At 32.2% G+C, this 14,063-nt stretch overlaps 1 protein-coding gene across 10 annotated transcripts; it reads right to left on the bottom strand.

The window, feature by feature from the left end:
- Nucleotides 1-4,184: 4,184 nt before the first annotated feature.
- Nucleotides 4,185-7,080, bottom strand: LOC107916104 (renalase). 10 transcript variants are annotated; one of them, XR_005919452.1, is made up of 6 exons: nucleotides 6,721-7,027; nucleotides 6,415-6,522; nucleotides 6,168-6,267; nucleotides 5,801-5,984; nucleotides 4,940-5,051; nucleotides 4,185-4,760 (listed from the first exon to the last, which is right to left on the bottom strand). XR_005919452.1 is itself a non-coding variant. In XM_016845270.2 (5 exons), exons 2-5 carry the CDS (start codon nucleotides 6,455-6,457, stop codon nucleotides 5,046-5,048), a joined length of 333 nt encoding a protein of 110 aa, XP_016700759.1. In that variant the 5' UTR covers nucleotides 6,458-6,507; nucleotides 6,721-7,027; the 3' UTR covers nucleotides 4,185-5,045. The 10 variants fall into 10 exon arrangements, 6 of the variants coding, with proteins under 6 accessions (XP_016700759.1, XP_040958342.1, XP_040958341.1 ...); XR_005919451.1 differs by having other exon boundaries at nucleotides 4,940-5,244; XM_016845270.2 differs by having other exon boundaries at nucleotides 4,185-5,051; nucleotides 6,415-6,507.
- Nucleotides 7,081-14,063: the final 6,983 nt, after the last annotated feature.

The raw sequence follows: 14,063 nt of genomic DNA on the forward strand, positions 1-14,063 counted from the left end.
TCGTAAGCTCGACTTAGACTTGGCTCTTTTTTTTTTGTTATGCATGATATATGTGGCAATTGAATGTTATTTGATATCCTTTAATTTAGTTTTGCATGTAACTATTCTGTTAATTTTCGTAACCTCCTATAACTTAGGTCTAGCAACCAAACCAGGTGAGGGGTGTTATAGTATGTTGTTATCCGTTATTTCTGATTGCGATCCAAGATTTACCTTTAGGTTTTGGGGTAAGTTACACAATGCACTGGGTACTAAACTGATTTTTAGTACCGCTTTTCATACGCAAACATACAACCAGACGAAACAAGTGATTCAGATACTCGAGGACATGTTACGCTACTATATTATGAATTCAAAGGTAGATCGGAAAATTTTTTGCCTTTAATTATGTTTGTTTATTATAAAAACTATCAGTTGAGCATTAAAATGGCACCGTACGAGGCTTTATGGGGAGCAGATGTCGAACTCCATTGTACTAGTCTGAATTGAGTGAAAGCAAGCTAATAAGAACTAACCTAATCTATGATATTGAAGAAAAAGTTAGAATCATATGAGACAGTTTGAAAGTCGCATCATATTGTCAAAAATCATATGTTGATCTCAAAAGAAAATATATTGAGTCCCAAACTGCTGATAGAGTATTTGTGAAAGTCTCGCCCTGGAAAAAGATCTTGTGGCTCGGCAAGAAAGGAAAGCTTAGTCCAAGATATATAGGATTGTATGAGATCCTCTAGAGAATTGGCTCTATAGCTTATAGATTAGCATTGCCACCAGAACTAGAAATATTTATAATGTGTTTCATGTATTGATGTTACGTCATTATCGTTCTGATCCCTTTCACGTGATTTGTACTGATAAAATAGAGCTGAAACCCAATTTGTTGTACAGTAAAGAGCCAGTGAAAATTTTAGCTTGGCAAATGAAAGAACTACGGGATAAATGAGTATCGTTAGTAAAAGTGTTATGGCACTGACATGGTGTTAAGGAAGCTACATGAGAATCAGAAGAAACAATGGAATATTAGTACCTAAATCTATTTTCAAGTAAAAATTTCGACGACAAAATTTTCTATGGGGAAAGTTGCAACAGTCTGTTATCATGGTGCCAGAAATGATAGTTTCGGAACCCCATTTAAAAATATTTACGAGTCTATTATAGAGTTATATTGAATTTCAAATTTATTAAACAATTAAAAATTAAGGTACACGGATTAAATCATAAAAACCGTAAAAAATAATTGCTATCAATTTTTCTTGATTAAAAAGGCTCAAAAGGTAATTATTTGAGGATCTAAGTGGAAATTATGCCATATTTTTATAATTATGGATTGTTTGGTACATGTTTGTGATTTAAAATGTGTTAAATTTTATAATTAAAATGAAATAATAAAAGAAATAATTAGTTAAAGGTGGAAGGAAAGAGAAGCAATTGTTTCATCTTCCTCCTTCCACCGAATTTCTCGGTTGAAAGGGAGATTTGGAGAGTTTGAAGGTTCAGCCTTTGCATGGTGAATGATTCTAAGCCTATTTTTCATGAATTTTATGTTTTTGAGATAGTTTTAGCTTGATTTAGCTAACCCAAATATTAAATCATAAAACTATTAAAGTTTTGGAATGTTTCCATTGATGAATTTTGAAGCTTTTGATGTTAAATGGTTAGCTTTTAAGCTTAGATTTGAAAAATGACTAATTTATAAAGTGAAAGTTATTAGTTTTGAACATAGGGACTAAAATGAAAATATTTCAAAATTAGCATGGAATTTCTATAATTATAGATATTAGAGGGCTATAGAAGGATTTTATTGAAATTGGATTGAAAGTTGGGGCTTAAATGTGAAAGTTATAATTGTTTCGGTTTTAGGGACTAAATTTAATAAAATGTAAAAATTTAGGGAATTTTTGTAAAATGAAATTAGACTTTTATATGCATGCAATAAACTATTATAAGACATTTTAAACTAATAAATTGAAATGAATTACCATATAGATCAAATTTTGAATCAATAGTAGATAATCGAGAAAAAGGGAAAATTATTTATTAACCCCTACACTTCAACTCATTAGTAGTTTTTGTAGGTAAGTTCATAGGGTGTAATTATATATAAATGCAATGTATTTGTTTGAATTATGAATCTACATACTTCGAATGTCTTTTGAAATGTATGTAAAATAGTACAATAAGGTGAGAAGTGAAGTTAATTGTAAAGTAACGAACTAATGTGTTAAATGTGCCCGGATGAACTTAAGAAAGGATAGGATACAATTTGCATTCCAATAGGGTTAATTGCACGTTGTACGGAATATGGTATGTGATGATACTGATGTAAGGAGATTTCACTATTTAAACCCAAATTCAACATTTGTTGTGGATTGCCAAGATTTGTCTCTACGGAGACCTTGGTTTGTTCTGAAGGGATGTATTGTCTTATGATATATGATGCCTATAGGCTTAGCACTTCGGTGCTCAGGTGTGTTTTAGATTTATGGCTCAAACGAGCAACCTGATGTGTTTTGATGGTTAGCCGCGTATCCATATCTGTTTATTATAGTTCATCAGGCTAATTAGTTAATGCAAAAATTATACGAATGAATGATTATATGTATTGTTTTGGAAATGTTTATGAGATATAGATATGATGTGAATGAAATGTAATTGATGAGTTTGATTGAATGACACTGAATGGGATTGATCTATACTGATCGAAATGTTTATGGCTCGATTATTTGATGTAATCTCCTTATTATTGTGAAATGTGGTAACAGGAAATTATGTTCATGTAGCTAATTTGATATGTTAATTGTGAATTGAGGTGAGTCTACTATTTTAACTCTTGATAGTGGGTCATAAGTTGGTACATTACATACATGATTTGTGCATGGCATGACATCACTTGCAATAATGGAATTCATATCTTGAATATAGAGTAAATTGTATCCTCTTACTAACATAGTATGGATTATGAAAATGGAATATGGTCATAGGTCATTTGTCTAGGATGAATGACTATAATTACTATTTGTAAGTAATGTTTAGATCTCGAGAGATACAATGGTAATCATGAGATAAAATGAACCATATTAGGTGAACATATTTAACCTAAAGGGATCAAGGATATCCTATGAAGGTAATACACATATGATAAGGTCATTGGAAAATAGCTCAAATACTTGTAGTTTTCATAATGCTATATAATAAGGAGATCAGTCATGGTACTTTAGTGGGATAACACCATGACTAAGATTGTGTTTAGTAGTGCTTTTTAGGGTCAGTTCTTTATTGCTTTTGAGAAGTGCTTTTGAGAATTTTGAGTGTTTGGCATTGCTGTCAAAAAGTGATTTTGAAGAATAAAATGTTCATTTTAGACATGAGATTATAAAATAACAAATATGTATTTAAATAATATTCAAATTAATTAATATTGTGATATTTTAGCAAAAATATAAATAAATAATTTATTATAACTTATTGTTAATATTTTAATATATAATATTAATTTTAAATATTTCCAAGTAATTAATATTAATTATTTATAAAATTTAATTAGAATATATAAACTATATTTAAATATTTAAATATAAAAATTAAATATTTGTAATTAGATATTGACAGGATTGTATTATTATAAAATTTATTTTTTATTTTTAATTAATGCTTTTAACACATTTGTATTATTTTATTTTAAAATGTATTTGAATATATAACTCATATTATATACTAACATAACATAGAAAACATAAACCTAACGAATTAAAATATTACATATATTTGGATTAAAGTTTTAAAAAAGGATAATATTTATATACCAAATATAAATACTAAAAATTTGTCAATAGCATTTACAATTTAAAGTGAATTCATTAAACTAGATGCTATATTTGATAAGCATATGAAAATGATTTGGTTAATACAATACTTATATTTGAAAAGCATATGAAAATGAAAGTCGAGATTGTTTGATAAAAAACGCAAAAAAAGAATATTTCATGGAAAGAAGATTGTTAGGATGAATTCTTCAATCCCTATCATTTAAATAACGGGTCTCAGGAACCAAGCAATATGCCAAATTAGTGGACAGTCCACATCATTAACATTGCATATTGTTTTAAGATGAACAAGAATGGAACTAAATTAGTGGACAGTCCACATCATTAACATTGCATACTGTTTTAAGATGAACAAGAATGGAACTAAAGTGTCTACCGAGGAGTAACATACTGCTATTTTTGTAAATAAAGTACAGAAAGTGTATAAATAGATGGTTGAATAATACACATCCAGAAAAGATCATTGCCAATAAGCCACTAACAAAGTAGCCTCATAAACAAAGAAATACTTCTTAGGTTCTGCCTAAATTTCATGATAATGACATAAAACTACATCAAAGATCAGAGTCGAACTTTGTTCATAAGAACATAAAATAAATCATTGGCAAGAAACAATTTTGCAGCATGTCATATGTGTTGAGCATCCAAATGAAATTAGAAATTGTCAGCCAGTGGCTCTCATCTTACTCGCGAGCATAGTAGTGTCGCCTCACTATGGCATCCTTAACCCCCATATGACATGTATACAAACAGCCACCCCTAGAAAGGCAATTCCACTTCATATGCAGCGAAATAAATACCTTGCTTCATACTTTTTCCTCATTTAGCAAGAAAATTTCTTTACGGATTATGACCAAACATAACTTCAAAGCATTAGCTGACTTCATACTCAGAAGCCGACTACTCATTTGGTGACCAGTGCTCTCAGCGACAAAACTAAAATCCGAAAGAGACAAATTTCTTCTTAACACAATTATAATAGCATTACAAAGTAGAATAAAATAGCAAAAACCATGACACTTGCAGATAAATTAGGTCCAAGAAGGATCTAACTGAACAACAAATCGAAAAAGTGAGGAGACCTATGATCAAGGAAACTATAACTCTAAATTTACCCTGCACTCCCCGATCCATCATTAGCCTCCCATCTGATAGTAGCACGATAAAATTCTGGCCGAACTGGATCCATCTTTAGGAAGGGAGGGGCTTCAAGAAGAACCTTCAAGCCTAATTAGAGAATTTAACCTTACACAAATTTTGTTTTAGGAAGCTGAAAAAGCTTTTAAGAAGTCATTAAAATGAAAACAGTAGGCAATGTAGTACGTTCACCATAGTAACACCAACTGTAGCAAGTAGTCTTACTTCTGAAGCAGCTAATCTTTCTCCAGATTTTAGAATTTCCAGTGTATCAAACAGAGAACTAAAGCAATAATACCAAACAGTAGAGTTTAAAACATATCAACAGTTTTTATTTGTCTAAAAAATGGGCATCTGTGAGAATATATATATATAATATAAACATCAGAATCAATACTGGAGCTGGACGTTGACCAACTATGCAACACTTTACATAGATATGCTGACCTTTTAATTGAAAACATAATACAATCATAAACAGCCTAAGCTGATGAAGGGTTAAATGAAAGAACCCTACAAGTGAATCAAGCTGAAGAGTGCATGAATATAAAAAAGAACAATATAGCAACAAGCACTTACGAAGCAGCTATAGCAAGGATCATTAACGTTTAACAGTATCCTATAAACTTCAAAAAAAAAATAGTAGTTCCAAGCTTTTAAGAAATCAAGAAAAAAGCATCAATTCATGCACATAAGCAATTCAAAAACACCGTTGCCCTCTCCTCATAAGCAAGTTAAGATATAATTAAGATAAAACCATGCAAATAAACAAATAATAGTACCATTAGGTGGAGCAAAAAGAAGTGAAGAACAAATAGTATAATAATAGTTACAAGAACCTGGTGTTCAGTGTTGACAATTTTGTTGGTGAAACAATCAAAAGACCCAAAATTCGATTTCCATTCAGCAACAAGGCCTCTTGATTCCCACTCAGTAACAACACTCAACACATCGGGATTTGTCACTGTGAAATAAGGAGCACCATGATCGAATAACAGCTCTCTCCCATCTTCACTTATCTCTCTAAATTCCCAAAGTTACATATTACCAAAAACAACAAAAATTCATTAAACTATGCACTTTAAAATTTTATTTCTGCCTCCCAAAACACTAGCAAATAATAGAACATAAAAAAAGGCAGTCAAAATTCGTCAAAGAAAATGAATTTTTAATAAAAAAATAAGTGGAGAGAAATAAAAAAGGAACCTTCTTTGAGACATGCGGCCACCAGGACCCCTGGCAGAGTCAAAAAGGGTCACTGAAATTCCATTCCTTGCCAAAGTAGCGGCACAAACAGACCCTGAAACTGTGAATTTCAAGTTTTTAAAGTTAACAAAATAATGATGATAATAAATCTAAAAAAAAGATCAGAGGAGCGGGGTTTTAATTTTTGTTTATTAGTGGGTGGAGAAAGAGAAAGTGGGATATTATAGTAGATAGTAAGTATGGATACTTCCGCTTCCCACCACGGCAACCTTGGCGACAGTGTTTTGCATTCTATCCCGGTCGGTGTCGTAAACGGTGATGCTAATCAATTGGGGTTCATCTGTAATTACTGTGCCTATTAAACAAAGCAGTTTTAACAGAATCCATGCGGTGGGGTTCGGAACCCAGAAGCAAATTCAATAGAGAGAGGGTGAACAATCGAAGAATGTAAAATTTCTGTAATTTTTTTGCTAAACTCTAAACAATCAGAAAATAACTAAAAACAAAGCAGAATGAATAATTAAAGAGAAGAAGAAGAAGAAAAGAAACTCACCGGCGGAAGAGGAACAAAGAACCGGAGGAAAAGAAACAAAGGCAAAGAACTTGATATCTCAGGCAAAGAACCACAGGGAAGAACAGTTTTTGGGGGAGAAAAATGGAAATTACCATCCAAAACAACTTTTGGCTGAAGAAAAGGAGAAATTTTTAACTTCTTCATCTGGAGAAAAGGCTTCTCCGATGGCGAATTTTTTTATAGAAATGGAGGCTGTTTTTCGTTCCTTTTAAGAGAAAAGGACTTTCTGTTGAAAAAGTTCTTCTAAAACGCAAAGGAGAACAGGCCCTTAGAAGCACATTGACATGAAAAGCACTTTTGAAACAAAAGGAATGCTAAACAAGAAATTTTTGAATGAATTTTTTAGCTTAATTGCTTAAAACATATTTAAAATTTATTTTTCATATATTAAAATATTAACAACAAATTATAATAAATAATTTTCTATATTTTATTAAAACATCATAATATTAATTAATTTGAACATTATTTAAATGTTTATTTGTTACTTTGTAATAGAGGTGATCATGGGTTGGGCTACCCGGCCCAGCTCGACGGCCCACTCGAAAAATAAGAGGGTTCGGGTAAAAATATAGGCCTAAAATATGGGTTTGGGTAAAAAATGAGGCCCGTTTAGAAAACTGGCCGGCCTCGAGTAAAACTTTTTTGGCCCGGGCCCAGCCCGGCCCGAATTTTATATTAAATATATATTTTTTTATTTTTAATCAAATATATATATTTTTTATTTTTAATCAAATATATATTTATATATATATTAAATATATATATTTAATATGGGTTGGGTCGGATCAGGTCGGGCCGGGCTCAAGCTTAGCAATTTTCTCTCGGGTCAGGCTTGGACAAATATTTAGGCCCATATTTTGGGTCGAGCCGGGCCCAAGACTAGAAAACGAGCCCAAAATTTTGTTTGGACCCGGTCCATGATCACCTCTACTTTATAACACCATGTCTAAATGGACATTTTATTTCTCAAAAGTACTTTTTTACAGCAATACTAAAAACTTAAATCTTAAACCAAACTTTTCAAAAGTACTTCTCAAAATCACTTTTCCAAAGCACTTCTCAAAAGCAATGCTAAACTGGCCCTAAATAAGTTGTGCTTAATAGATAAATAGTATACTTAATTACAAACTAAGCCCTAATTTTCTATGTCTGATTGGTCCCTTTGCTACCTCAACACAACTCTATATGAATTATATAATAAGAATTACATGAATGAATGGACAAAAATGACGAGAAAAAATAATTTGCATGAATTACTATATATAGAAAATGCATTTTAATTTAATTTCTTTGGGATATTATTTAATTATAAGGGATTAAATAATTAATTCCAAAGTGAAAATTAAATTAATCAGTCATAATAGGTATATTATAAATTGGACAATTAAATTATTTTACGCATAAATTCTATCATGCTAAAGTCCTCATAATTTTAACGAAAATAGAATAAGTTGCATAAACTATTTAATTGAATTAATTAATGATAAAAATTATTTTGAAATAAAAGAATATTTTTTGAGTTAGTTTTAATTTAGTTTAGACTCTAAGATGCACATACAATTAGACTCTAAATATCAAGGCCCGGGAAGCTAAATTTGAAGCATGTGTCGCAACACCTAAGGGAGGGATTCCCTGGTGTTGTTGGCGACTTGGGCAGGGAGTTCTTCTGGGATTCAATTTTCTATTAAGATATTATATTTATACTTCTTTCCATTCAGATTTTTGTAGAAAAAATTAATTATTGTGATTTTTCTTTATATATATGGACTAGGGTGTCGTAATTTGAAAGAAAGAGTAGTTTACTCTACTGAATTTTAGTGCGAAATTTATTTGAGTTATTAACTCAAATAAACTCTATTATTCATGAGTTTTCTAACCTGGAGATATTTAATTACATTATACTTAAAGTAATTATAATTCAAAATTAGAAGTTGAATTTTGATTTTCCTAAGTGTAGAGAGAAAGTTGACTTCCACCCTCAAGAAATTTCAGTTTTCGATTCTTTAAGTTAGAGCTCACTTTCTAAACATCCAAAAGTTCAAGACTGGTGAAAAAAAACCATTCGATTGAAGACTTGAAAGATTTAGACTTCAGATTGAATCGTTCGTCAAATCCAGCACTTTCCCAAAAACCACCTATGACTTCACTCATCTCTCTAGATCAAAAACATAGATACATTATTTGATCAAATTTATTACTATAGATATCACGATAAATATTTTATTTTATGACAAAAATTTAAAATTTTATTGTGTTAATTCAAATATTTTTCATACAAATTTTTCTAACAAGTTAAAGCGCGGAAAAAGATATTTTGCGAGTCACTACCTCACGTGTAATATCAACATGTTATAGTTTGCATCAACTAGAATTAGAATGAACTCAATCAAAACTAAAATAGATTGAAAATAGAAATATATCCAAACTTAAATCAAAACAAATTTGGATAAGGCTCACATATAATGAGACTTAAACAAATAATAACAATTTAAAAGAGAATTCATACAAGTCATTTACGCATCGTAATACTCAAACCTAAGTCATTAAAATCTCAGGGTCTTAACCTTCCAACACGATCAAGGCATCATTGGCTTCTTTACAGAAAATCTAGCCATTTTTTATTTTGTATATTTTAGGAAAAATATTTGGTACACTATCAATGAGATTTCTAGGCACCGTAAGCAGAGTTAGGATGATGACAAGTGTTCAATAAGATAGAATAAAATGTTTAAAAAATAAAGGCTTAATGCACAGTTTAGGCCCTAATGTATATTGTTTTTCTCATTTCAATCCTTAAAACTTTTTTTGTCCCCTAACACTATTTTGTGTTCCCAGAAGAGGACAATGTTTCCAATTTAGTTCTTCTACTGTTAAAAAAAAAAAGAAGAAGTTGAATCATCCAACCAATTGTGTTCTGCAACGTCTCTTATGATGACATCACAATAATTTATCTAAAAATTATAGAAAATTTCTTTAAAGTTATAAAAATATCTACAAATTATTAAAATTTATATAAATTACTAAAATTATTTTAAAAAACTAAAAACTTATTAAAAATGATAAAAATATATATGATCTAAGTAGATAGCAAAACTCACGAACCGCCCAAATAAAATTGAATTGAATTTTTATATATCGTTTTACTTGTTTACTGGTTTGGACCATGGATCTTATTTTGAAAATTTATTTTAAAATTTAAAATATAATAAAAATATTTTATATTAAAATTCATATATTGTATAATTATTTTAAAGAAAATATATTTTTTTACTATATAAAATTTGTTTTGGTCGAATTCAAATTAAATTTTATAGCAACAATGCCGGTTTCTTTAAACTTGTACAGTAATCAATGGAATCGACATCGGAAGAAAGTGATGTTTAGAAAAGAGCAAATGGAGAATTATCAGAACTGAGAGATGTTGCAAACAAAATCCAGCTATTCTCGTATAGGAGCTCCCACTGATGAATTTGCAAGCAAGCTATTTTGATCCAAGAATTTTTATGTATATTTTGTTTAATTCTTTGATTCATTCAATTAACCAATGATATATATAGCTGATGATGTATCCACGAATGTATTTCTATGTTGGAAAATAATTATTGAGTGATGAATTATGATTGTATTTCTTAATTTAATATTATATTTTTTTATACAGTTATATCTTTTTAAAAAATGTATCTCTTAGTTTAATATTGAATTTTTTCATTCATTGTCTCTATTCAATCATGTCTATTAATTTTTCAACAAATCTCATCATTCATTTCCTCTCCTCAATATAAAGTCAAGTTAGGAGATTTTAAAAACATATCATCAAAACTATCAATATCAAAAATTCCTTCTAAATTCATTTCTCATGGTAATAGAGAAAGGCAAGATTGTATTCGATTGATCACTGTTATTGTGCTACTACTGTGATCGTTTGTTGTTGTATCCTGGGAGACAGACGTCCAACTTTACTCAAAGCACCGAGGAGAGGACGAATCTGTCTTAGGGAAAATATTTATACAGGCCTCGACAAAATTCTTCTTCTAATTTTTAACTTTGTCCGATTATAGGTATTCTGTTGTGTTACTGCTACTACATTGTATTGCATTATCATTATTACTGACATACTAATACTACATACGATATCAAATTTTCTTACATTCTATGCATATAGATTACCATTGTAAAATGGGAATATTGATGATGTTAGGTCTTGATCTGGAACCACTAAATAACGTTAGGTATTAATATATGAGAAATTTTTAATTTTATTTAAAGAATTAAAAAATATACTACTAATATATTAAATATTAACTTTTTTCTTAAATACCGACCACCAAATCCCATTCTATCTTTTTTTATTGCCAAACACATGCTTAGTTTGGGTCACAAAGTTTATTACACACTATGTTTTGAGAAAAGCTCAATCACTATCGACCTAACTTCTCAATTCCTTGGGAGAGAGAGTATTTGCTAATATTAAGAAAATGCATGCATCTAAGTCTCTCAAATTATTACTTTTTCAAATGGGTATATATTATGTAACACCCTAAACCCAGCCTAGACGCTATGGTCGAATCCGATGATGTTACAATGAAGGGTTTTGTAAACGGTGCTACTTCAATAAAACTTTGTAAAGTTGTTCGAACAATCATCCAAGTTCTATAACTCCTATCCATTCATAATTTTTACCGAAAACGTTATTTAATTAGTTCATTTTCCAAAACATAATTTACAGCGGAAGTCTTAAAACTGGTGTATTTAGAAGTCCAATTCGTGTTTTCAGAAAAACCTTTGTTTTCGTAAAACCGTGATTTTAGTCAAGCACCGTAATAAATTAGTCAAAAGCGCATCCAACCCAAAATAAAACCAACAGTTCGGAGTGTCCCAAAAATTACAAACTCTAAAATAAAACCAGATTTATAAATAAAAATCATAAAATTACGAGTAAAACAGTTCTCGATCAAGTGGTCACTCTGAGCCTCCGTTGCACCGACTCGTCTAAGTCTGTGGATTACCTGAATAGAACAGACAAACAGATGTGAATTTTCGTAAACTCAGTGTGTAACCCAACAGAAATAGACATGCAATATAGACATTAATCACATATGTAGTCAGATACAGATTCGGACTTATGTCCATTTCAGTTACAAATATCAGAATCAGATAAGCAATACAGATATGCAAAATCCTACTCCCATCCTCTACACACCATCTCCGACCATCCCATCACACTATGTGGGGTTAAAAAACCCACCCAGCCCTACACAGTATATAGTGTCGATGCGACACATTACAGATATTATGCAGTCAAGCTACCAGAATATAGGCGAAATGCCGCCGCACAAATCACTTCCGCGACATTCAAAAACCCACCCCAATCACAGATACAGAATAATAGACAAAGTAATATCATGCATAACATGCTCATATTCAGATAGTATATATTTACTTGAACAAAACAGGTATATATCGGTATCCTAGACAAGGTAGACTATCAGAGTATCAGATCACATAATTTAGGGTTTGGTTAGCCCTTACCGACCCTACGGTAGGCCCACAGTCGATCAGAACGAACCGTACGACCATAGGGAAAATTTAAAAATTATGGGCTCACATGCCCGTATGGCTTGCCCATATGGGCCCACACACCCATGTGGTCTACATGCCCAGATTGGCCTTACCCTTATGGCCTACATGGCTTGGCCCGAAACCCACACACCCATGTGGCCCATATGGGCCCACACACCCTGTGGCCAACATGCCCAACTTGACCTAGCCCGTGTGGCCCACACGGCCACACCCACACCACCACACAGCCGTGTCTTGCACAGGGCCAACCACACGACCGGGCACACGCCCGTGTAGCGTCGATAGAATGGTTTTTTGGCTTTCGTTCAAGCACGATTTTCTGCGTTTTAGGAACACACCTAGTATGGTTTTGATGCTAAAACACTCCTGAGCCATTGAGCACCTAAAATTGACCAATAAACCACCGAATTAGTCGCTTAAATCAATACTAAAACCAAAACCAAGGCTCCGGTCATTCCAATAAACAACCTAACCCTTACCTTCTAACGAACAATAGTGATTTCGCACAACTATAGCACCGATGAAAAATCTCCATCCCCTTGATCTTCTCCTAAACAACAAGATACACATTATTAATACAACCAAAACATTCAACAATTGCACAAAACTTCTAGAGTACTTACCAAACACAACCCGAGTAGAAAACACAGAACCCAACGCAGAGATCGACAACAGTTTGAATGGAAAAAAGAGAAAAGGTAACAAAAAAAAGGGAAAACCAAGGGTGCCACCAAGAGGAAGAACAACTGACGTTAGAATTTTTGAGAAGGAGAAAGAACTGAATTTCTTTTTGAAAAAACAAAAATAAAAATAAAATATGATAACTCCTAATATCCCAACTCCCCACTATCTTCTCAACTACAACTACCTACTCACTCAGACTCCCAATCCGATCCAAACTCTCTTAGTCAAACGAGGCAAAAATTAATACCTACATTCACGCAAGGATTCGGACACAAGACCTCCAACACAACAATTTGCTTACCACTCGAACCAACAGGCTCATTCTGATATGGATTTACAGATAATTTTGTATAAGCCCATTCGACAAGGATAAGGTTTGGATCTAAAATAACAAAATTAACAAATGTGGGACTTGAACCCAAGACCTCAAACACACACCCAGAACACTTAACCACTGGAGCAGATACACATTTTGTGTCAGATTTTTACAGAAACAGAAATAAATTATTCAGGGTGTTACAACTCTACCCTTTAAAAAAATTTCGACCTCAAAATTTACCTGATCTGAACAGATAAGGATACTACTGATGCATCGAGTCCTCAGGTTCCCACGTGGCTTCCTTAGTGCCATGATTCCACCACATAACCTTAACCAATGGGATGGGCTTCCTCCTCAAAACCTTAATATCACGTTCCAAAATCTGAACCGGCTCCTCCACAAAAGTCAAATCCGGTCTAACCCTGATCTCCTCAACAGAGACAATATGGGATGGGCCAGATCGATACCGCCTCAACATCGAGACATGAAACACATCATGGATACGGTTTAACTTTGGAAGTAGCTCTAACTGATACGCGACCGGTTCCACACAATTCAGAATCTGATACGGCCTAATGAACCTAGGGCTCAACTTGCCATTACGATCGAACCTCGGAACTTTTTTCTAAAGAGATACCTTAAGAAAAACGAAGTCACCGATAGAGTACTCGATATCTCCCCTTTTCAGATCTAAATAAGACTTCTTTCTATCAGAAGTCGCATTCAGACGGTCCTG

Source organism: Gossypium hirsutum, chromosome D10, assembly GCF_007990345.1.
Source record: "Gossypium hirsutum isolate 1008001.06 chromosome D10, Gossypium_hirsutum_v2.1, whole genome shotgun sequence".
Classification (NCBI taxonomy): domain Eukaryota; kingdom Viridiplantae; phylum Streptophyta; class Magnoliopsida; order Malvales; family Malvaceae; genus Gossypium; species Gossypium hirsutum.